This window comes from Lotus japonicus, chromosome 1, assembly GCF_012489685.1.
Source record: "Lotus japonicus ecotype B-129 chromosome 1, LjGifu_v1.2".
Classification (NCBI taxonomy): Eukaryota; Viridiplantae; Streptophyta; class Magnoliopsida; order Fabales; family Fabaceae; genus Lotus; species Lotus japonicus.
Window position 1 is genome coordinate 105,066,973 of NC_080041.1, and position 25,457 is coordinate 105,092,429.

General features: G+C 39.8%; 2 protein-coding genes and 1 non-coding gene across 4 annotated transcripts in view; 2 read left to right on the forward strand and 1 right to left on the reverse strand.

The window, feature by feature from the left end:
• The window catches only part of LOC130728725 (uncharacterized), a 58,353-nt gene that overhangs the window by 4,341 nt on the left and 28,555 nt on the right, over positions 1-25,457 (forward strand). For both annotated transcript variants that reach the window (XM_057580273.1, XM_057580274.1), the window contains exons 2-3: positions 22,548-22,637; positions 22,754-23,038. In XM_057580273.1, coding sequence (XP_057436256.1) covers positions 22,768-23,038 — 271 coding nt within the window. In that variant the 5' untranslated portion in view covers positions 22,548-22,637; positions 22,754-22,767. The remainder of the gene's footprint in view (positions 1-22,547; positions 22,638-22,753; positions 23,039-25,457) is intronic.
• LOC130734833 (small nucleolar RNA R71) lies at positions 4,627-4,733 on the forward strand. The gene has a single exon (XR_009018172.1). It is a non-coding gene; the product is annotated as a small nucleolar RNA R71 (small nucleolar RNA).
• Positions 18,240-21,837, reverse strand: LOC130728726 (uncharacterized). Its single transcript, XM_057580275.1, has 5 exons — positions 21,644-21,837; positions 20,599-20,649; positions 19,657-20,285; positions 19,477-19,570; positions 18,240-19,360 (listed from the first exon to the last, which is right to left on the reverse strand). The coding sequence occupies exons 3-5, from the start codon at positions 20,281-20,283 to the stop codon at positions 19,224-19,226; spliced, it is 858 nt and encodes a 285-aa protein (XP_057436258.1). The 5' UTR covers positions 20,284-20,285; positions 20,599-20,649; positions 21,644-21,837; the 3' UTR covers positions 18,240-19,223.

A 25,457-nucleotide genomic window follows, 5' to 3' on the forward strand; every position in this document is an offset into this window, starting at 1 on the left:
TAAGCTCAAATGGGGCAACTAAGGGCAATGTTCAACCACAAACTCAGAATCTCAAGAAATCCTATAAGTCTCCAGAATAAAACAGAAATCACTAAGCATGCTATGAGCGAAATTAACGCAGAACCAAGAATTGCAAGTGAGTCAGGATCCTCCAGAGAATTTTTATGGTGAAGGGTCAAAGATAGACCCTTAATGGACTCACACCGACTCCTTTCTCAAGAGACACTCGGAAGACCGAAGTCTCCTCCTCTCTTCCCCAACATGCAATCACTCATCCCCAAAAACAACAACAAGTATTCACAAAAGCATTTTCAAAAACAGCACTAGTAGGGAAGCAAAACTATAGCTAAAAGCATGTGAGTATAGGGAAGTAAAAGACCCAAAAACAAAAAGCTAAATAACAATGCATGACAAAAAGAAAAAGAAAAACTACAAATTGAAAAATATGCCAAAGATGCATGACCTAAACTAAGGGTAGAAATACCTCAATAAACTCACTCCATGGGGTCATGGTCACCCCTTCCATCGCCATAATCCGGATGAACACCGGCATCATGCATCAAGCTCAAGTCTATCATCCCCTGCTCCAAGGTATTAAAATCCAAGGGCCCATTGTACCTGGGGTCTGATGTGCTACCTCCCCTCCAATGGAGGTCAAGATCCCTGTGTAGGCGATCTTGCCTCAAAAACATACGCCCGAAAGTGGCCTCCATCCAAGCAGGAGAAGGGTCAGCACGTGGTGGAGTAACCACCTCATTCACCACCTCAACATCTTCTTCTTCCTCTTCTTCTTCCTCTTCTTCTTCATCTTCCTCCGCTGGCTCCTCAGGATCCTCTTCCTCTTCCTCCTCTTGAGGCATCCTTGCTGTCCATTCCTTATAAAGTTGAGCGATCCTCTCCTTACTGAGCAGAGGTGTCACAGGCAACCTCTTCTCAATAACATGGACTGGCCTCCTAGCTCTGTCCCTCACCGCATGAATCAAAGAACAAATCAAGTGAGGAAAGATGGACCGATGCTTGTCTTTACTCCTGTTGTAGAGGGAATAAATCCGACCAGCAATGATGGTGGCCACATCCATAGGATGACCTCTCACGATGCAATAGATAGAAACCAATGTAACCTATCTAACTTCAGAGTTATTAGAGCTAGGAATGAGGGAATCCTGCTAAAATTCAGCCCAAACTCTAGCCAGCGGTGTCATATCCTTCCTTCTCACAAAAATGATCTCATCTTCAACTGCTTCCCAGTCCCGCCTAGGCCTAACAATCACTGCCTTCATGTCTTCCAAGATCTTCGGTGACCTCTCCTCTAAGAGCTCATGATAAGTGGACTTCTCGGGGAAAAGCTCCTTCTCTTGGTCCTCCGTGAGGAGACCAAGATGCCTGCGAATGACTGCTGGATTGTAGTCAATCACATCTCCCCTGAACCAAGATGAATTCACCGGTGGCCTGGACCTGTCCTCTTGATTGTCACAGTAGGTGTTCGCGTAGAACTCCCTAACCATGACTTCACAAGCAAACGGAATGGGGTTGACCCAATTCTTCCACCTCCTAATCTCCATGGCTTCTTGCATGCCCAAGAGGTCTCTCCTTCCCTCCCGATACAAAACTCCCCGCTCCTTCACACACTCCTTGTGTGCTAGGTGAGCTCGGTAAAACTCTTCCTTAATCGCTGATAGGAAGCGGGAGCGATCAAAACTCCAGGAGGTGGAGGAAGAAATTGCAGCTCTTGTGTTGGTTCTTGCTCTTTTCACAGGCATCTGCAAAGTTGTTAGCCCATACACAAGCCACAAATGTTAGAAATGTTAGTTCAAAAATAAAAAAAAGAAAAGAAAGAAGAAACTTTGTACAAAAACAAAAATAGAACAACCTAAGAGCACCCAACAAGTTTCTTAGTGATTTTGGCAAAGAGAGAAAAATTACCACAAGCACTTGCCAAAAATCGACTAAGAGAACTCAATGAGGCATTCTAACAAACACCTTATAAGCAAAAGCTAAACTAAACTAATCCACAAAATCCTAACTACCCATTCCTCACAAACTCACAACCCATTTCTAATTAAGCACAAAATCAACCCAATATGACATACACAACCCAAACCCAACTTGCACTAGCACAAATTCACTCACCCTTACCCAAAAGAAGCATGCATTGCAAAACTCATGAACTATGGTGAAGGAAAGTGGAAAATGGAACTTACCTTGACTTGAGAGTGAGTGGGTGCAAGTAGAATGGACTTGATGCAATGCAGAACTTTGAAGTAAAAGGAAGAGCCAATGTGTGTGCAAGTGAGAAATGAGAAGTGGAAATGGGGTATGAAGAGAGTGGGGTGCGTTTTTTATGGGAGAATGGGAGTTAAGAGTGGGAAAATGAAAGGTTGGGGTTTTAAAACCCAAAATCTGGCAAAAACAACGTAAAGGAGCGCTCGAGCGCTCATGGGGAACGCTCAGGCGCTTGTGCCAGATACAGAGGCAGTGCCTCTGCCACTAATTGGCGCCTAGGCGCCTAGGCGCTCAACCCAGTTTTTTCACAAAAATTTTTATTTTTTTTCCTTTTTTTTATTTTTTTTGAAATGAAACACCTAAAATACTACAAAATTAAAAGAGAGAAAATAACAAAATTAAAAGAATGGGTTGTCTCCCATTTAGCCCTAGGTTATAGTCCTAGGTGGACTCTCCTTCCGATGGTGTTAGGAAGGAAATTCCTTTCCATTGATTAACTTACCACAAGTGCAAGGAAGAAACCTTGCACAAAACCTCTGGAGTAAATCCTCCCATGAGGCTATGTCCTCTTGCTCATCAAACCAAGCTCTAGCCTCCCTCGTCAAAGAATGAGGGAAGAGTTTAATCTTCACTTCATCACTTGAAACACCCTCAATCTTAGCAAGGGTGCTAGCTTGGGTAAACTTCACCATATGAGCATGCAAGTTCTCGTACTTGGACCCCCCATACTTGTTACCATTAACAAGCTTGATGAGAGCCGGATGGAACTCATCAATTTGGGCATTAACTTTGGGGATCTCTTCCGAAACCTTCGACATGCTTCTAATCACATCACAGACAAAGTCATTGTCATGGTTAGTCTCAATCATAGGATTAAAAACAGAAAACCGTACCTTTTCCTTACCAACACGGAGAATGAGGTGACCCTTGTCAACGTCAATCTTAGCTCTACCAGTAGCTAAGAAAGGTCGACCAAGAATGAGAGGAATCTTCTCATCCTCCTCCATATCAAGCACAACAAAGTCCACGGGGAACACATACTTGTCCACCCGCACCATTACATCCTCCACAATCCCATATGGAGTCTTGAGGGATCGATCCGCCATTTGCAAGGAGAGCATGGTTGGGGTAACCTCTCCTAGGTTAAGCCTCTCAAACATGGTGAGTGGCATCAAATTGATGCTCGCTCTAAGATCACACAAGGCTTCCACATCCGCCATGCCTTCAATTTCCACTGGAATAGTGAAACTTCCGGGGTCCCTTCTTTTCTTAGGCATCTTCCGCTGCAAAATGGCACTACATTCCTCCGTCATCAACACCGTCTCGTATACTCCCTTCAATCTTCTTCTCTTATGCAAAATATCCTTCATAAACTTAGCATATATAGGCATTTGTTCCAAAGCATCGGCAAAAGGAATACTAATGTGGAGCTTTTTGAAAACATCAACAAATTTTGAAAACTTTTTATCTAAGCTCTTCTTAGCCAATGCTTTAGGAAACGGAACCTTGCTAGTTTCAGGAGTAAGATCAACTTCCTCTCTCACCTTAATAGGCACAACTACTTCTCCTCCCACTATCTCCTCTCTCTTTTCTCCCTCTGTTTTTTTCTTCAATTCACTCATCACTCTCCCACTTCTAGTGGCTACAACAGAGGCATTTTCTTGCTTAGGATTGGGGATAGTATCGGAAGGAAATTTACCTTGAGGTCTCTCGGCTATTTGCTTGGCCAGCTGGCCCAATTGATTCTCAAGATTCTTGATAGCCGCCTCTTGATTCTTGTAATTGTTCTCCGTCCGGTTGATGAAAGTTTCCACCAACTCTTCTAAGCTCTTCTTGGAACCACTACTTTCACCTTCTCCTCGCTCTTGAGGTTGTCTTGAGCTTTGGCCTTGGAATCCTTGGCTAGGAAATTATCTTTGAAAGCCATTTCCTTGCCCACTACTACCTTGCCTCCACGAGAAATTAGGGTGATTCCTCCATCCTGGATTGTAAGTATTTGAAAATGGGTCATTCCGAGCTTGACCCATAGCCTTCACTTCCTCCTCCGGTCTAGTCTCTGTGCATTCTTCGCTGTCATGTGGCCCTCCACAAGTCACACACTCCACCTTGGCAACTCGACCACCAATCTTGGTAGTCTTCATTTGATTTTGAATCTCATTCATTTGCTTGGAGAGTTGCTTGTTGGAGGCCATAAGTTGATCATAAGCTTCAACCTCAAGGACTCCTCTTCGGGCTTGGCGATCATTACTAGAGTTCATGGCTCTTATAGCCATCTTTTCAATCAACTCATACCCCACTTGTGGAAGTAAGGCATCGAACTCTCCACTTGAAGCCGCATCCAAACCAAACCTCGAAGAATATTGGAGACCATCATAGAACTTTGCTACTTGCTCAGCTTGAGTAAGGTTATGTTGAGGACACCTCCTCAAGAGCTTCTTGAACCTCTCCCAAGCTTCATAGAGATTCTCATCGGTGGATTGAGTAAAAGTCATGTTGTCATTCTTGAGCTTTCTCAAGAGGGCTCTTGGAACAAACCTTGTGGTGAACTTCTCAGCCAAGTCTTCCCAAGATGTAATGCTACCTTGGGGCTGTGAATTCAACCACTCCTCAGCAGTATCCCTCAATGAAAAAGGGAATAAACTCAAGCGGATGGTGTCCGCTGAAACATTCTGAACTCTGTAGGTGTTGCAATTGCGGATAAACCGCTCCATGTGTGCATGAGGATCTTCGAGAGCACCTCCACCATACTGATTTTGGCTCACCAAATTAATGAATGCCGGCCTCAGCTCAAAATTTCCCGTGCCATCGGGGGAAACTATGCTGCCCGGATAATCTTAGCTCATGGCAGCCGAGGTGAGGTCTCTAAGAGAACGATTGGCATTCTCCAATTCTTGCTCTTGAAGTCTTTGAGCAAGAGCCTCATTCACTCTTTCTTCTATGTGGGCTTGCATCTCATCTTCCGTCATTTGAGCAGCCATGGCTTCAAGCCTTTGTTGGGCTCGACGACGGCGAAGAGTACGTTCAGGCTCCGGACCAAACAACAATGGATCCGTGCCAAGCCTACTGTGCATAAACTGAAATCACAAAAACAGAGAAAATGTTAGTAACACCTATTCAATGCAATGCTTAGTAAAACAAACGAACAAACTCTTTAACTTAAACCGAAAACCACAAACAATCCCCGGCAGCGGCGCCAAAAACTTGTTGGTCAATTCGCAAGTGTACGAATACCTCCGGGTTTTAAAATATCGAACCACAGGGATTGTGAGTGAGAATTTTTGATTTAAGTCTAAAGTTTGCAAGTTCTTAAAGTAGTAAAATTCAGAAATTGGTTTTGGTTGATTGTGACAAAAGTTTTGCAAAAGAGCAATGTTGAAAATGATGTAAATAACAATTGATGGAAAATTGCCTTGGGTTTTTGATCATCTAATCCATTCTAGTCCACCTATCCTATGCATGTGATATCTTGATTTATCTCTTGTTGTTATAGCCTATGTACTTACTAGTTGATTCCTCACAAAAGTAATTCTCTCAAACTGAAAGATAAGCTCAATTCCTTGTGTACTTAAACATTCATAAGAGGTAAATAAGCTGTATGTTCAGGCCAACAAAACCCTACCCTCACTCTATTCCTAGAAGCAAGTATAGAAGGATCTATTCCAATTCATGTCCCTAAATCATAACAAATTTCCATTTGATTATAATCTAGCCTCTAGCAAAGGTGCACCAAAGCTAAGCATGCAATAAGGAATTGAAATACAAGATTAAATCAAGACTCATGCATAGAGATAGGATTTAACAAACTAAAATTTCATAGAATCTCTTAACCCAAAGCAAAAAGTAAACTAGCCACTCATGGCTAGGGAATTCATAAAGAAAATGTAAAGAAAACCTGAGAAAAATACAAGTTGGAAGCCTCCCTTGGCCCCAAAGTTCTCCTCAGCTCTCAAACTTGATCAAAAATGAGTAAAATGTCCAAATGTATCAAAGAAATTGGCCTAAGCCTTATTTATAGGCAAATTACACGAAGATGGGCGCTCAGGCGCCAATTCAGAGCGCCTGAGCGCCAATTGCATGTTGAAAAACATGCTTCTGGACCCAATTGGCGCCTAGGCGCCCACTCCCAGCGCCTAGGCGCTTAAGCTCGCCTGAAAAAGACTTTTTGGCTTCTGAAACTCCTCTTTTCAATTCTCTTTAAGTTCTTCATCAATTCCATGCTTCTTGGCCTTCTTTCTCCTTCAGTTTCTGCTCTCCAAACCTAACCAACAAGTCAAGGAAGATTCTAGAAGCTTCAAGAGCTCATTAGCACAAGAAGTCCTTCATAAAACACAACAAAACCATGCAAGTCCTAAACTTTACTTAAAATGCAAGAAAACTACCTATAAAACTACTAAATTACCAAAACGAAATAAAGACTAAAGAAAAGAATAAAAATGCATGAGAATGCATGAAACACTACATGAGACTCATCAAAAAGACTCAAAACAAACAAAGAAATGACCCTAAAAACACTACTAAAATAGGGTCATCAGATTCCACGCAAATCCGCTTAAGCTGTTAAACAAGTCATAAACTTTTCCAAAGTGGCTTTTTAATGTTTTCAGTCTATGCTTTAAATGATTTTTTGTAATCATTGGGCCAATTGTAGATCTTAGTGAATCAACCATGTGGCAATATGCTGTTGTTGACCAATTATCATCATTTCTAAAGCCTTTATGATCCTCTTCAAGCAAAGCAGTCAAAAACAGTCGATCCATCTCATCATTCCAATGTAGATAGGGAGATTCATTAGAATTTGATGCAGTGCCCTTCCCATTTGACATTGTATCATCTACATGAAAATTTTAGGAAAGACAAAGAAACAAATTTTCACAACAATGGATTCATTAATCTCATAAAAGAACTAGAACATAATTTTCTACATATAATTCAGCACAAACCATAAAAAAATATCACTTACATTAAAAATATGTTCTACATAACATTTAAACATAATAAAAATACATGTTAAATTACAACTAAGTTTTTTTTTACGGGGCATTACAACTAAGTTGAACAAGTAGTGTCATCGATTTTGGTAAGCATTCCACATTTCATTCGCTATGTTGTCCCTTAAGAGTGATCCTTGTCTATAGTCCTCATCACGTGCTTGTGTTTGTGATCTATTTATATCACATTGAAGCAATTCGCGATCCACTTCAGCGATTAAACTTTCATCAACATCAGCACCCATTAAGAAGTTATGCAATATACAACAAGCAAGGATAATGTCTATCATAATGTCAAATTAGTAGAAAGGTTCGGTGCCACTAGCTATAATAGGAAATCTTTTTTTCAAAACTCCAAAACTTCTCTCAATAACATTTCGAAGTGATGAATGTCGAAGGTTGAATAATTCTCGAGCATTTTGTGGGCCACGAGCTGAATACTCCTTCAAGTGATATCGAACACCTCTATACGGTGTAAGTAACCCTTGTTTTAGCATAAATCCTGCATCCCCAATATAATATTTGCCTACATGAATGATATATATGTTATGAACCAGTATATTAAGTGATTCAACTACAACGTGCAATGCTTAATAATTAAAGTATATTAATTTATAACTAACCTTCAGGAATGTTTAATCGATCTTCCCTAGTTAAAGCATCTTTCAATATCCTAGAGTCAGAAGCAGTACCTTCCCACCCCGCCAACACATATGTAAATTTCATGTCAAAATTACATGCAGCCAAAATGTTTTGTGTAGGATAGTCTTTCCTGAAGGTATGAAAAACGGTAGAAAGGGGGGGTTTGAATAACGTTTTCAAGATAAAGCTTTCACCTTAAAGATTTTGACAAATCTTTCGAGAACTTAAGTGCTAAAGATAAGAGATAGAAAAGCACACAAGGATTTTATCTTGGTTCACTTGATAAATCACTCAAGCTAATCCAGTCCACCCGTTAAGGTGATTTCTTCCTTCTTAGAATGAAGGCAATCCACTAATCAGGTAAGAGTTACAACTGCACTTGAAACCTACAAGTGACTAACAATTACACTGACTTAGCTCACACTAAGATTCACTATCTTAGTCTTCTCTAGGATCCGATCAACCTTGATCTCCTAAAGGAACTAAACAAACTGTTTATCAAAGAAATGTTTACAAGAGATTTGCTTCTAAAAAGCTAATAGTAAACACAATGAATTTCAGATGAAAGAAAGCTTAGAAGAATTTGAATTTGTCTTGCGCGTATGTGAATGCTTCTAGCCGCTTCTTTCAGTCTTCAGCCTCTTTTTATACTCCAAGGATTAGGGTTGAACGTTGCATGGGAAATGCTACCGTTGGAGGGCAGTTCTGGAAAATCCAGCTTCTGCTGTGTCTGAGACTGTTAGGTAGGTCGTCAGGAAGGTACAGTTGCTTTTGTACTTGGATAGCGACTTGACCTTAAAACCTAGGAGACTTCTGATCAGGGGAATGCTTCATGTTGGAACTTGTGAAGCCGGTTGATCAGAGTCAGAGGGAAAGCCCAGATCCTCTGACCATTGTATCTTCTGATTCTGAACTCAGAGGGAAGTACATGGTCTTCAGAGTATCTTGCTTCTGGACATCAGAGTTTCCACTATTCAGCTTCTGGATCTTCAGAGTCTTCTACACCATCAGAACATCTGAACCTTCAGTGTTTCTTGGTTATCAGACTTTCTGGATCTTCATAACTTCTAGTGACTGAGTCCACATCAGAGTTTGTATAACTTCAGAACTTCTGAAGCTTTTCCACTGTTCATACTGAATATGGTGAATGCGAAAGCGTTGCTTGGGACACTCTTTAAGCACAGTGCTTCTGATTTGTGTGAGACTGAATAGAGGTCAGAGCCTGTAAATAGCACACTCAGAAAAACACGTTAGAGTACCACAATTGTTCATATCAAAAGGTTAACTTGTAATCATCAAAACATAGAGTTGTACTACTAGATCAAAACTTGATCTTACAATCTCCCCCTTTTTGATGATGACAAAACTAAGATTTTTGATGAACAATTCTTAAACAATAAACTGAATTCACTCAGAGTTTAGGGATATAGAATAAAACTTATCCTGATGTGAATAGTTTATCTTGCTCATTCTGAATTCAAGTCACTGCTTGAATCTGAGCTTAGCTCCCCCTGAATCTAATACTTGATGAAAACGTTAGTAAAGTCTAGATTCTGAGCTAAATAATATAAGAGTTCAGAGTGAAAAACTTATGACATAGATAAATAAGAATGATCATAGCGCATAAGTTATCAGAGTCAACAATAAGGTATCAGAGTCTTGGGTATCAGAGTCAAACTAATATCACTTCAGAAGAAGTGAAATGTATTCCTTGTATTTGCCTCACGACACATCTTTTGTCATAAAGGTGGAACTCTTAAATTCTCCAAAAGAAAAATAAATCACACTAACACATCTTACACATCAAAAACTGGGTGTACTCCCCCTTTTTGTCATAAGCAAAAAGTGTGGGTGTGAAAAACTTAGCTTGAAGTACAAGGTACTCCCCCTTAGAGAAGGTCTAAGTTTAAGGAAACGGAGAAAATAAATGATGCATGAATGAGAGTTAGGCGAATTAAAGAAAGGAGTTAATGCAAGAGAAGAACGTTTACCACCGGCCAGGGGAGTAAAGAGAACTTCAGTTACCAAGGACTTATCCTCGAGAAACTGCAGGAGCAATAACTTTCAGGACGCAATTGAAGCTTATATAAAGCGAGTTAGAAACAGGTAAGCTTCACACTCAATCAATACCATCAAAGTAAAAAGAAAATAGCATCATACATGGTAGCACTAGAAGAGCTCAGAAGGAAGGCCTTTGTGGAGGATATGTTCTTAAACATACGGCACCCAGAAGGTACAACCACCATATCAGAGCTAACAAGGACACTGCTAGAGGAGGACTTGCATCCAGAGTTAAAGAGAGACTTGGAAGAATTCCTTGCTTTCGTGGAGGAAGTGCAAGAGCTCAGCCAGCTTGAACTGAAGCTGCTGGAAGAAAAAGAGATCTTGGAAAAGAAGCTCAAGACTTCAGAAGAGATTCTGGAGAGGGATGAGCTAAAAGACAGTCTCAACAACATCCAGTATGCACTGGAGCGTCTGGAGAAGGAAAGGTCAGAGCAGCGCCAGGAGTGCAGAAGAATGAGGAGGGATCCTCCATTCTAGGATTTTAGGGAAAAGAAAAACATGTATGATGTAAATGCAGTTTATTATGAATAAAGAAAATTTTGCAAACATAATGTCAAATATATATATGTATGATGTGCAAAAAAAATAAATAACGAAAAGACATAACAAAATAATAAAAAAAACTTAAAGAAAATAAGACTAGGGTAAGAAGAAAAACGAAGAGATCCTAAGACTAGGGTTTAGCAGATCGACGCAGAAGTTTCATCATCATTTCCTTCATGTCTATTAGCATAGACTCATGAGTATCAAGTCTTTGTTCCATGATGTCGAGTCTGGACGAGCTTGACTGTGTAGAGCTGGAATGAACATTCTGAGCAGCTTGAGGAGCTGGAATGGAAGCAGAAGCAGCAGGAGTAAACACTACTGGTGCAAGTTCTTGGCATCTAAGAGCTTCAGCCTCAGCTTCAAGTCGTTCTGCCTCTAATCTGGCTTGTTCAGCTTGAGCTGCTGCTTGATGTGCAGCTTCTTCTACTTGTTCTTTCTTTCTTTTGGCTTCTTCAATAGCTTCAAGTAGCTTATGTCTTTGTTCTTGTTCATGAAGAGCCACCCTTCTAGTAAACCTTTGCTTTGCAGCCTCGATCCTCTGACTTCCCTCTGCATTCAGGAGCTGCATCATAACTGGAACTTGAGCCACTAGCCAAGTGCTCAGACTGTTCCACTCTTCAGCCACATATTCAGCATTCTCGCTTAGGTCAGTCTGACCTTGCACATTGCGTAGCATCAATGAAGCTTCATGATGGAAAATATTGATGCACTCAGAGAGAGATGTGGGTCTGAGGTGAGTGTAAGGAATTATAGAGAGGTTGGTTTCAGGAGAGGCTGGGTGATTGCTGCTGTGAGCTTCAGAGGCACCTTGTGGAGAGCCAATGTTAAAGGATTGAACATGAGGTTCAGAGGCTCCAAGGTGTGGTTCAGAAGTTTCAACCAGAGGATGGGGTGATCTAACTGAGGAGTGGTTAGACACAGATTGTTCTGGTTCGGGTTCTGGTTGAACTGGCTCTTGTTGGTCAGGGGCAGGTTGAGCTTGTTGAGCCAAAGGGTCTGCCTCATGTAAAGGATTGGCCAAGATAGGTTCATCTGGGTCTACTAGACGTTCAGGTCTAGGGCCAGGATATCTCCTAGGGCTTGGACAAGTGAGATAATACTCTTCTAAGGTAGACACCTTTTCTTTTCTAACCTCCATGAATTTTCTAATGGATTCAGAGTTATTGGAGGGAGAAGAGTCAGCAACATTGGTTGGGAAGGATACAGGTGTATAGGCTGTGGAAGAGTCTGTATCAGTGGTTCTGGGAGCCAGACGTTCTGATGCTCTTGGGACAGAGTGATCAGAGGTTCTGGGTCCAGGTTCTGTTTGGTTGGACTCTGGTTGTTCAGGGATGATGGGTTCAGAAGTTAATGGGTTATATTGTATGGTGATGGGTGAGGTTGGTTCATCTGGCCTAGATGGTTGGTTCTGGAGCAAATTCCAGAGAGGTGCTTCAGTTGGAGAAGGTTGAAAAAATGAAGACCTTGGGGAATGTGGTGGAGAGGTGGTTTGTGCAGCTGGTTGGGACTCAGGAATGGGAGTGAGTGGATTTGAAGAGTGTTTGAGCATGGCAGAGATGGGGAGTGCATCAAATAAGTTCAAATCATCATCAGAAGCAACTGCAGACTTACTTGATTGTGCTGATGATCTAGTCACTCTGGCAGGAGTTTCAATCCTTCTGATCACTTCAGCAGCTGGTTCCACCCGGGTAGGCTTCACCACTATTCTGACCTGCTTCTTCTTCTTCTTGGGAGAAGGAGGACCATCCTCATTATCACCATCATCACCATCATCTGGCTTGCTGGTTTCATCATGTTTTCTCTTGGATTGACCAGCCTTCTTCCCTTTGGTCAGAGAGACATCTGATTCCTCAGAGGATTCTTCTAAGATCATCTTCCTCTGAACCTTCTTCTTGAGAGGAGAATCAAGCTCTAGTGCAGGAGGCAACATTCTGAAGAATTCATCAACATCAATCTCAAAGCCTTGACTCTTCAGATCATCAACGAAGCACCTGATTGCTTCAGGGTTGTCTGCCTGGGTCCACAAGGGAAAGTCGTTCAGAGGGACTCTTCTTTTTCTGATTTCAGAAGATGTGTCTTCATGGGCAGGAGCGATCTTCTTTTTGACTAGACCCATCTTCTTCAGAGAATTTGCAGTGAAGACATCACTGACAATGGTGGTCAGATCCTCTGTGCATCCAGCATTGACCAGATCTTGAATAAGATCGCTCTCAATGAAAAGATCAGACAGCAATCTCCCAAAAGGGATATACTTGATTGCGGACTTGATGGAGGCAGTAGTCCTTGACTTCCTGATGCATTCCTTCAGGTATGAGAACCGGAAGAAGGGGAGGCAGAGTTTCCTCTTGTCTTGGATGAAGACTAGCATTGCCTTCTGGCAGAAATTGATGTAATCTGGGGAACTGCCCTTTGGCCTCTGGTTGATGCAGTTTAGCAAAATCTTGTGCCAGATCCTGAGCTTGGGATGGAGATCCATCACTTTGTAATTAGTCTTGCCCGGTTTGTAATTGGTGTACAGGGCCTTGTTGGTCTCATCCTTCGTTTTGGGTTTCAGCTTCGATTCAGTGAATTGGAATCGATACCCACGAGCAGTTTCTGCACCCAGCAGATTCACAGAGGACTTCTCAGTAATGATGATTCTCCTACCAGCAATGTGAGAGACCACCTGAGTGTCATCGCAGTCAGCGTGCTTCCAGAACTCCTTAACCAATTTGTCATACACCGGTCCTCGAAGCCTGTTGAAGTAATTCTCCCAGCCTTGAGCACTGACTTCAGGACGAAGATCATACCCATTTGTAGCAAGATTGTCGAGGTCAAATCTCCATTCTGCCAGTACTTGAAGTTCCTCAGGAGCATATACGCAGTGAACGGCACAGCCCCGTTCTGCAATCGGAATAATCTGCTCTTGAGCTTGACCTTGATCTTGATTCGGATTCTCAGGACCCCTTTGACCTGTTGCTAGACCCACTTCCATGTGAGGGAACCTGGTTGCTTTGGCAGCTTCGTTTCTGGTTGGTCTCACCATTGTTGAAGCGGTTGAAGGTTTAGGATTGAAGATGAGGTTGAAGGATGAATAGGGAGCGAGAGAGAGATCGTGGGAAAGCGGTTTTGAAAATACAGAAGAGAGAGAGAGAGTAAAAACCGAGAGTGAAGGAGATCGTGTGTGTATAGTGAGTTTTGACAAATAACCGTTGCTGATTCAAAAAGCAATTTAAAATCAACGGTTGAAAATTAAAGATAGATAGTAACAGTAAATACACATATCACACAAAGGAGAGAAGCACATCAACACGTATTATGACAGACTGTCAGCACGGGCACAAGGAACTATGCATCAGAGATACTGACACACGTGTTACTGTCTCAGCCTCAGAGTCAGTACCAATGGGTACACACACTCTGATTGAGTTACCTTCTGGACTAGACATCTTCTGATCAAGAAGTATCATAGTCAGAGGTTCTGATCCATCTTCACTCTGGACAAAAGTCCATGTTCAGATTTTTCAGAATAAAATTAAATCTATCCTCTGCTAAGGGCTTTGTAAAGATATCTGCCCATTGATGGTCAGTATCAACAAACTTCAGAAGAAGTACGCCCTTCTATACATAATCTCTAATAAAGTGATACTTTACCTCAATGTGCTTTGCCCTTGAATGTAAGATATGATTCTTACTCAATGATATTGCAGCAGTGTTATCACAATAGATTGGGATATTGCTCTCAAGGATCTGATAATCCTCCAGCTGATGTTTCATCCAGAGCATCTGAATGCTGCAAATGGCTGCTGAGATATATTCTGCCTCTGCAGTTGATAGAGCAATTGTTGATTGCCTCTTGCTGGCCCATGAGACTAAATTGCTTCCCAGGAATTGGCAATTTCCAGAAGTGCTTTTTCTCTCTGTTCTATCTCCAGCATAATCAGCATCACAGTAACCTGAAAGCTTATACTCTGATGTTTTCTTATACATCAAGCCAAGGTTAGTGGTGTCTTTCAGATACCTTAGGATCCTCTTAACAGCAGTTAAGTGGGTTTCCCTTGGATCTGATTGGAAATGAGCACATAGATGAACACTAAACAATATGTCTGGCCTAGATGCAGTTAAGTATAGAAGTGAACTTATCATACCACGATAGAGCTTCTGACATACTTTACCACTTTCATCTTCTTTCTCCAGAATGCATGTAGGATGCATTGGAGTCTTGGCCACTATAGATTCTAGCATATTGAACTTCTTCAGAAGTTCTTTAGTGTACTTGCTCTGATGGATATATGTTCCTTCTGGTGTTTGATCAACTTGTATACCCAGAAAGTACTTGAGTTCTCCCATCATACTCATCTCAAATTCAGCCTGCATCATCTCAGAGAATTCTTTGCATAGAGATTGATTAGCAGAACCAAATATAATATCATCAACATAAATTTGCATAATTAAGATATCATCTTTGTAGGTTTTGCAAAAGAGAGTTGTATCTACTTTATCCCTTACAAACTTATTCTCCAGAAGGAATGAGCTGAGTCTCTCATACCATGCTCTGGGAGCTTGCTTCAGACCATAGAGTGATTTCTTCAACTTGAACACATGGTCTGGTTTCTTTTCATCTTCAAAACCTGGGGGTTGATGAACGTAGACTTCCTCTGATATATAATCATTTAGGAAGGCACTCTTAACATCCATCTGATGTAGAATTATGTTGTGATTCACTGAGAAGGAGATCAACAGTCTGATTGCTTCTAGTCTTGCTACTGGAGCAAAAGTTTCTGTGTAGTCTATTCCTTCCTGCTGGCTGTAGCCTTGAGCAACTAGCCTTGCCTTGTTTCTGACTACATCTCCTTTCTCATTTAGCTTGTTTCTGAACACCCATTTAGTTCCAATTACATGGACACTTTCAGGCTTCTTCACTAAGCTCCAAACATCGTTCTTGGAGAATTGATTCAATTCTTCTTCCATGGCCAGAATCCAATCCTTGTCCTGAAGAGCTTCATCTATGGACTTGGGTTCAATTAAGGACACCAATCCTTTCAGACTAAGCAGGGTCTCTTCAGAGGGTCTGAAGGCTGATATGGTTCTGACTGGTTCGTCTTTGTTGCCCAGAATCAATTCCTTAGGATGAGCTGCGGTGATTCTGCTCTTCTTCAGAGTTTGTGAATCAGAGGGACCAGCTTCTTCTTCTGGTTCATCTTCCTCTGGCTCAGCTTCCTATGGAGCTTTGCCTTTGTCAGAAACATTAATGCTTAAATCTGCAAACTTCTCAACTAGCTTTGACTGGTCAGAGTCAAGCTTATCGTCAAATCTAACATGAATAGACTCTTCAATAGTCTTAGCATCAGTATTATAAAATCTAAAACCTTTAGATCTCTCAGAATAACCAAGTAATAGACATTTAGAAGATTTAGCATCAAATTTATGCAATCTATCCTTAGTATTAAGAACATAACAAACACAGCCAAAAGGATGAAAGTAAGAAATGTTGGGTTTTATGTTCTTCCACAATTCATAGGGAGTCTTATTCAGAATTGGTCTCACAGAGATTCTGTTATGAATGTAACATGCTGTATTTACTGCCTCTGCCCAAAAGTGCTTAGCCATGCCAGTTTCTTGGAGCATGGTTCTAGCCATCTCCTGAAGAGTTCTGTTCTTCCTCTCAACAACACCATTTTGTTGAGGAGTTCTGGGACAAGAGAAATCATGTGCAATTCCATAGGAATCAAACAGACTCTCAAACTTGTCATTCTCAAACTCTCCACCATGGTCACTTCTGACACGCACAATTCTACAAGCCTTCTCGTTTTGCACTTGGGCTATGAAGGTAGAGAACACAACATGAGACTCATCCTTGCGGGTTAGAAACTTTACCCATGTCCAGCGGCTATAGTCGTCAACGATGACCATCCCATATCTCTTGCCACCTATAGACTCAGTTTTCACTGGTCCAAAAAGGTCGATATGTAGAAGTTCCCACGGCCTTGAGGTTGAGACAACATTCTTTGCCTTGAAAGGGACTTTTGTGAATTTGCCTTTCTGACATGCTTCACAAAGAGCGTCTGAAGCGAACTTCAGATTGAGTAAGCCCCTGACAAGGTTTAGCTTGCTCAGCTGAGAAATCTTTCTCATACTGGCATGCCCTAACCGTCTATGTCATACCCACTGCTCTTCATTAACAGACAGAAGGCACTTCACATTCTGAGCCTCCAACTCAGATAATCTGATCTAATAAATGTTGTTCTTCCTCTTGCTGTTAAACAGAACAGAGCCATCGATCTGACTTACAGCCCAGCAGGACTTTTGATTGAATATAACATCATAACCCTTGTCAGCTAATTGACTTATAGACAATAAGTTATGTGTTAAGCCGTCTACCAATAACACATTATCAATACATGGACTGTTATCTACACAAATAGTATCAGTACCAACAATTTTACCCTTTTCATTTCCTCCAAAGCCAACTTCGCCTCCAGGCTTAAGTTTTAGCTCTTGGAACATACGCCTTTCTCCCGTCATGTGACGCGAGCATCCACTGTCCAGATACCATGATTGGTGTTTCAGTGGAGCTATCAAGGATATCTCATTTTCATCGTCTGACTTAGGATCTCCTTCTGATTCTGAGTCAGAGTCAACAGCTTCCTTTGACTCTGCTCCTTTGTCTTTGACAATGGCCATGAGTCCTTGGACTTCACCATCAGAGTCAACATCCTCTGACTCTGATTCATCAAAAGTCACCATCAGACTTTTCTTGGTCTTGAAGTGCTTCTTTGGCTTCTTGTCCTTCTTCAGTTTTGGACAATCACTTTTGTAGTGCCCAGATTCTTTGCACTCAAAGCATGTGACTTCCTTAAGTGAGGACTTCTTCTGACCTGAGGATTCAGACTTTCCTTTTGCCTTTCCAGAGCCTTTGTACTTGCTCTGCCTGTGCTTCCAGATGCGGTTGAGTCTCTTGGAGATCAGAGTCAGCTCATCTTCATCAGAATCTTCTGATGCTTCTTCAGATTCTTCTTCTTCAGCTTGAAGAGCTTTTGACTTCTCAACCTTAGCCTTTTCAGATTTAGATTTCAAGGCTATGGACTTTTTCCTCAGATCTTGCATCTCAGAACGCTTCAGCTCATGGCATTTCAGAATACTGATGAGTTCTTCAAAACTCATATGCTCGACATCTCTTGTGAGCTCAATTGATGTCACTAAAGGCATCCATCTTTCAGGAAGACACCTGATAACCCTTATGACATGATCTTTTGTTGTGTAGCTCTTGATGAGAGGTCGTATTCCAGCTACAAACAACTGAAATCTGGATAACATTTCTTCAATGGTCTCATTTGGCTCCATGACGAAGGATTCATACTTTTGGATCAAAGACAATGCCTTTGATTCTTTAACTTTCTTGTTTCCTTCATGAGACATCTTCAGAGATTCGAAAATGCCTTTTGCAAACTCACGATCTGTAATCTTCTGGTACTCTTCATAAGAAATAGCACTTAGAAGAATTGCTCTTGCTTTGTGATGTTGTGAGTACAGCTTCTTTTGATCTGCAGTCATTTCTGACCTTGGGATCTTCTTGCCATCTGCATCAACTGGACGCTCGTAGCCATCCACAATAATATCCCAGAGATCTGCATCGAAACCCAGAAAGAAGCTTTCCAGTCTATCTTTCCAATATTCGAACCTTTGACCGTCGAACATGGGAGGCTTTGCATTGTAACCATCTCTTTGAGTTTCACTGGTGGTGGCAGCCATTGTTTTTCACACCGGCCCGGATCACTGAACACTGTTAGGTGTGGTAATCAGAACTTGCGCTCTGATACCAATTGAAGGTATGAAAAACGGTAGAAAGGGGGGGGGGTTTGAATAACGTTTTCAAGATAAAGCTTCCACCTTAAAGATTTTGACAAATCTTTCGAGAACTTAAGTGCTAAAGATAAGAGATAGAAAAGCACACAAGGATTTTATCCTGGCTCACTTGATAAATCACTCAAGCTAATCCAGTCCACCCGTTAAGGTGATTTCTTCCTTCTTAGAATGAAGGCAATCCACTAATCAGGTAAAAGTTACAACTGCACTTGAAACCTACAAGTGACTAACAATTACACTGACTTAGCTCACACTAAGATTCACTCTCTTAGTCTTCTCTAGGATCCGATCAACCTTGATCTCCTAAAGGAACTAAACAAACTGTTTATCAAAGAAATGTTTACAAGAGATTTGCTTCTAAAAAGCTAATAGTAAACACAATGAATTTCAGATGAAAGAAAGCTTAGAAGAATTTGAATTTGTCTTGCGCGTATGTGAATGCTTCTAGCCGCTTCTTTCAGTCTTCAGCCTCTTTTTATACTCCAAGGATTAGGGTTGAACGTTGCATGGGAAATGCTACCGTTGGAGGGCAGTTCTGAAAAATCCAGCTTCTGCTGTGTCTGAGACTGTTAGGTAGGTCGTCAGGAAGGTACAGTTGCTTTTGTACTTGGATAGCGACTTGACCTTAAAACCTAGGAGACTTCTGATCAGGGGAATGCTTCATGTTGGAACTTGTGAAGCCGGTTGATCAGAGTCAGAGGGAAAGCCCAGATCCTCTGACCATTGTATCTTTTGATTCTGAACTCAGAGGGAAGTACATGGTCTTCAGAGTATCTTGCTTCTGGACATCAGAGTTTCCACTATTCAGCTTCTGGATCTTCAGAGTCTTCTACACCATCAGAACATCTGAACCTTCAGTGTTTCTTGGTTATCAGACTTTCTGGATCTTCAGAACTTCTAGTGACTGAGTCCACATCAGAGTTTGTATAACTTCAGAACTTCTGAAGCTTTTCCACTGTTCATACTGAATATGGTGAATGCGAAAGCGTTGTTTGGGACACTCTTTAAGCACAGTGCTTCTGATTTGTGTGAGATTGAATAGAGGTCAGAGCCTGTAAATAACACACTCAGAAAAACACGTTAGAGTACCACAATTGTTCATATCAAAAGGTTAACTTGTAATCATCAAAACATAAAATTGTACTACTAGATCAAAACTTGATCTTACATTTCCTTCCACGAAATCGGGGGGCTTCTTCTCTTGGGACCTTCACCCGAATGTGGGTCCACATTCGGGTTCCATCTATGGCTCCAATGCAATCCTTTTATCGTTGAATAAATTATTAATATAATTATATCATTTACATTTGGACCGAATATAACATAAGCTAAGTGAAGACGAAGCTACCTTAAAAAATGGATAGAATCTGCTATTGTTTAAGATTAGTGGAGGTACATCCCTACCGGATGGTTGGACAAGGAACTCATCATGAAGTGAAATGACAGCACGTAGTACATTGTGAAAGTGACGACTGACAGTCTCTCCGGAGCGGTGGAAGAAAAATGAGACAGTTCGATTTTTTACATTGTGACCAATGACATGTAAGAATTTAGCAACTTGTTCCTCAACTGTGGACCGTATGGTATCCTTTACAATCTCTATCCCTCTTAATTTATGAACCAACAACATAAATGCTTCAGGTCCCATTTGTATGATGTCCCGACATTTTTCAGTATGTGCTAGTTGTCTCATTAAATGGAGACGCCTACGCTCCCTTTGTTCATTTTCATCACTAATTGGAACATGCATGTGATGTGACATCATTTGAAGCATATGTAATGCATGAACTATGTAACATAACAAAACTACAGAACAAAGGCGATGTCGCCTTTCTAACTCTTGACGAAAATGACTTAAAATTTGTATTTGAGGTGGCATGCCAACATTGTTAGCATGTCTCACTTGAGATTGCACTTCACTAATCTCATTGAATGCTTCATCTAAGTTGTCTCCCTCATTATTAACAAAATCCATGCCTATATCAATGAAGAAAAGGGCGATGATTAGGAAATTTACATATTGTGCAACCATCACTACCTACTTGATTATAATTCGCATTTTAATAGTAAGTTTTCAAGACTTATACCAACAATATCCAAATTTAAAATTCAGGCCAAACATAAAAAAAAAACATGTGAACTAATAACCACACACAAAGCAAGATTTCATATTGGTATTAAACCAATTTAGAAAGCATGATTAACTCAATAACACCAATAAACGGTAGCAACTCTCATAATCCAAATTTCATTATCATAATTAGAGAAGAGAAAATAAACTTGAAAATACCAATAAGGTCGTTTGAAGTAGTTGTGAACCACACTAAATCTGTCCAAATCCCTGTGATGACAACAGAAAAATAAAGAAAATAACATTCAAAAAGATTGTGAGGATATTGATCCAGTAAAAATGTGATCTCAGTAAAAAATAAGAAAAATAAAACATTAGCAATTATGCTACAGACATGTAATGAAATTTATTAAAGAAAAAAAAATAACACCATAACCCAAATACAAAAGAATTATAGTCACTGCCACTTCAGATTAAATACAAGGAGAAAAAGAAAAGATAACAGTATATAAAAAACCAAGTGTCCCTCCAACTTGAGCCAAAAAAACACAAGTGCTAAACAAAGGTTTGATTTTGCTCTTCCTTTACTCAGTTGAACATCAAGTGTGTTAAACCCTTTTGATTTCTATCCGATAAGATCTTTTTTTTTCTCTTGTAATTTTACTAATTTTAACCTATCTGGAACTTGTTCCTTTTTCAGTTTTCATTTTGAAGTTTTAATCTTGAAACATGGAGAGTTCAATCAACCTTGTTTTTCCCAAAGATTTGAACTTTCCACTAATTAGTTTTGTTATCTGTATTGGGTATTAGAGATCTGTATGAAATTACAACAATTGTAAAGTGAATGATGATCCTATTTGATTTTTTTTTATATCACACCCTTTATATTCATGGCTAGAAATAACTTGTAAAGAAGACAAATAAAGAAATTAGACTGAGAATAACATTGGAATAAAATAAGCTTTGTGATGAAATTTTTTGCAATCTAAAAGAGTTTACTACAGAACTTGATATAGACAAAAGGGGCAAGCACTGAACCACAAAAATTTCACTAAACAATCCATGAAGCATATTCCAGAACCCCACATCTTAGAATCTTAAAAACGCATATACCAACAATTGAAATCTTAGATACATTCACACCCTTTCATATCCATCACAGCACAAATAAAAATGCACAAAATAAACAATGCATGTGTGAGGGATTTACAACATAAACATTGGGAAAGTGAAATTAAACCGATGACCAACACAAAGGAAGTACCTTTGGCTCTTATCTGAGGTTTCTCTGCCAAATGAATTCCTAGCTGCAATCTTGGGTTCACACTGCAGGAGAGAAGAGAAAAGAGGGCTGAAAAAATGAGGAAATAAATTTTAAGGGTAGGTTGGTCTTTTTCATTAAAATGGCTCCAACTTTCCAATTTTCTGCCCGAATCGGAGGGAAAGTTTTTTGATGTGGGACCCACAAAAAGTTTTCTTTTCTTTTCTTTCTACCGTGATACCAAATAGTGGAAAATAGAATATTCTCACTCTTTTCTTTCCTTCACTTTCTTTTCCTCTCAGATTCGTTTGAAACAAACAAAGCCTTAGTGAGGAATTTGATCAGGGGACTTAACAGATTCTCTATTTTTTATGTTATCTTTGGTGCATGTATTTTTTTTAATAAATTGATTTATTTATTCTGCTACTGTTGCGTGCAACGTATTTACTTTCCATGTTAGTTTAAGAATGAAAATGTTTTGTTTGCATTTCCCCTTCATATTTTGAGAGGTATAAGAATACAAGATAAAAAAAAAAAAAGATATGATGAATTATGAGGTAGAAAAAAAAGTGGATATAATATGTAAGTGAAAGTAGGTGTGAAAATATCAAAACAGGTTTATTGGTTGGCTTGCTGGTAGACTTTTTAGCTTTGTATGTAGAGATTGCTTCTCTTTCTTTTTTCTTTGGTTTTTTATGTCTTAATCAGTTTTGGAAATTATAGTTGTTCTCCCAACAAACAAATCACTTTTACTGTAGTTTAAATTTGTGTTCTCCCCGTAGAGAAAATCTAACTTATTTACTAATAGATTGCTTCTCTACATATTTACAATCTAACTTTTTCCATTTTAACTCTATCTATTCCCTTTTTTGTATAATGAGTAATGACTGTCATATTCATTCTACAGGAATGAAAGAGTAAAGTGAGGAAGTTCCAGGTGTGGAGTTCTAATTGTAGCAACAATAATATTTATTTTGGGTTAGAATCCTGTGCAATGGTAAACTCTCTCAAATTTTCTCAAGTTAAAACCATGTGTTCATTTCTGTTTTCATATGTATTAAATAAGTGAATTCTTTAAATATTTATGAAGAGATTTGATTTTTTTGTGTTTAGGAAATTTAGTAATTATGGGTAGGAGGAAAAATCAGGACTATTGGAATCAAGTTACAAAAGTTACAGTAGAAGAAAATGGCAAGGTGAAGGAGAAGGTGAAGTGCAAGAGATGTGGTGATGTGTTTGCTGGAGGTGTTTCAAGAATTAGACCCCATGTAGACCAAATACCAGGAAAAGGCATTAGCGTATGCACCGTTGATCCAGTTGATGAAGGAGTTCACAACAATGTGGCTTCCGGTTCAAGTATCCCACAAGAAGCTATGAATGTTGCCAATTCATTGCAAGGTAAATAATATTTTTCACATAAGAGTAAGAGTAAGGAGTGGATTTTACTTCTAATTTAACAGGCTTCTTGATTACTAAATTTTTTCACTTCTCTTAACAAATGATTTGTGATTTTCGATGGAGGACGACTTGAGCTTATACACCTTATTTTAGCCATATATGGATATAAAATTAAGAAGTATGTAAAAGTCAGAAACTTTGCAATATAAAGTGGCTTATGGACAAAATGCAGAACGTCTTTTAAAGCAGTTTAAAGTGTGGTAAACACTAATATACAAACCGAAGGGTAAAGTGTGGTACGTTACAAATATGTACTGCAATTTAAAAAGCATTATATAATTTTTAAGGGCAAAAAGAAGTTCTGCATTTTAAGATTTTGTACCTAAACTTAACATACCACATTTTTAAATGTGGTACCTCTATTTCTAGTAAAAAGTACATACCGAAACAAATTTAATCCAATAGAGACAAAACTGGAGCAGGTAAGTGGCGGAAATAATAAAAAAGAAGACGCAAAAGAGGGAAGAGTGAAAGGATTTATTGCTTACCTAGAGAAAAGCTTGATCTTGAGAAGAAAAGCTTTTAAAGAAGAAATTTTAGGGTTTGGGTTGAAGAAGAAGACGGTGCATGTAAAGATAGTGAGAGAGAAATGAAGAATAGGGATGGTGAGAGAGAAAGAGAGAGGCGCGGTAAATTTTTGGGATGTGAGGGGATGGTGGGGAATTTTGACCTTCATGGTATATTTTTGGGTTTTTTAAAAAGGGAGATAACATGAATAAGTGGGAAGATGATATGAATAGTTTTACCGGTTACTTTATCTTCATAGTTTTATTTTATAAAATCTCATGACTAACCAAATCTCTTAGCCTAGCTGTATAAGACTGCCACTAGGACAACTTGGGGTTGAATTAGAGCTCTCGGGATTGATTCTCGGTGTTTCAAAAAAATGTTTCGCTATCGGCAGTTACACACCGTAAGCAAGATAAGTCAAGATATGTGAAAACTGACCCGAAAACTCATTGTGAGAAAAAAATGACGTAGAAATAAACCAAATCAGTACTTTTAAACTATCATCATGGTAGTTCATTATGTGGCCAAAATTAGTGACAATTTTGTTTTTTTTTTTTGGAAGAAAAAGACGGTTTTAATTTTCACTTAAAAAGACCGCCAATGTGAAATTGAAACAAAAAAATTCCATTATACTACACCCCTTGAGATTTCTATAAATTGATAAAAATCCCAATCCAATAAATTTGGCAATGCCAAATCTAGCTCTAGTGAAACATGAGTATATAGAAGTAATCGAAAACAATCCACACCTCATAAGCCACCACCAAACATTTTTCCTTAGTAGATCTAATCTGCTTTATCAAGCTCTTCAATCAATCCTCCCAATTTGTGAAGGAAGGACTTTGCTCATATGCTAGTGGACTGATATAGGCGAACCGGGTCATTTATTTTGGGCTTATCACTATCATGTAACAAATGGGCCGGGTAACCCATGGTCCAGCCGGACCAAAACCCAAGTTATAAATAGAAGAGGACCGCCCAAGCGGCAGGGACCCTATCATTTTACGCATTTTTACTTATCTTGTTTACTGGGTGTTCGCTCTCTATTTCGATTAGCCCGCTCAGTGGTTCCATACCGGAACATTGGCGCCCACCGTGGGGCCGAAGGATACTTTCCTAGGCTTCAATTTTCACCGCAATGGTGACTCGATCCGGGGCGAACGGAGAGAGGAATCATGTTCAACAAAATGATGTTCCTCCCGATGTTCTTCAGCGGATCATGGACGATCTCAATGAACTTCGTCAACATAATCAACAGTTACAGAATCAACTTACTGATATCAATCAGACTCAGGGTTTACGAGAGGGCGATCGAAGAATGGTTGAGACGGTGGTGGACTTTCAACCTTTTACAGAGGAAATAGCGAACACTGCCGTCCCAGACAATTTAAAGACATTGAAACTTGACTCTTACTATGGCGATTCAGATCCAAAGGACCATTTAGTGTATTTCAACACGAAAATGGTCATTGTAGGCGCATCAGACGCGTTGAAGTGCAAAATGTTGCCATCAACTTTTAAGAAATCGGCGATGGTTTGGTTTACAACTCTACCGTCAAGGTCAATTGTCAATTTCACTGAATTATCTACAAAGTTCTTGTCTCAGTTTTCTACCAGTCGTGCACAAAAAGTAACTCCGGCGACATTATTTAATGTTCTTCAAGGACCAAATGAGACTTTGCAGTCTTACATGGGGCGTTTCAATCAATTATCTGTTCATTTGGAGGATAAAATGCCAGAAATTTGCATTGCAGCTTTTGAATTAGGCTTGAAGCCGGGTGGTTTGAACAGTAATTTGAGTAGAAAACCTGTGGAGACAATGATGCATTTGCGCGAAAGGGTACAAGGA

Excerpts from the sequence above, each read along its gene's own strand:
- LOC130728726 (XM_057580275.1), bottom strand. The coding sequence starts at position 20,283 with ATGGATTTTGTTAATAATGAGGGAGACAACTTAGATGAAGCATTCAAT. Across the intron at positions 19,571-19,656 it reads GATTCTATCCATTTTTTAAG|GATTGCATTGGAGCCATAGA; the intron begins GTAGCTTCGTCT and ends CAACGATAAAAG. Across the intron at positions 19,361-19,476 it reads CCGATTTCGTGGAAGGAAAT|GCTCTGACCTCTATTCAATC; the intron begins GTAAGATCAAGT and ends TGTTATTTACAG.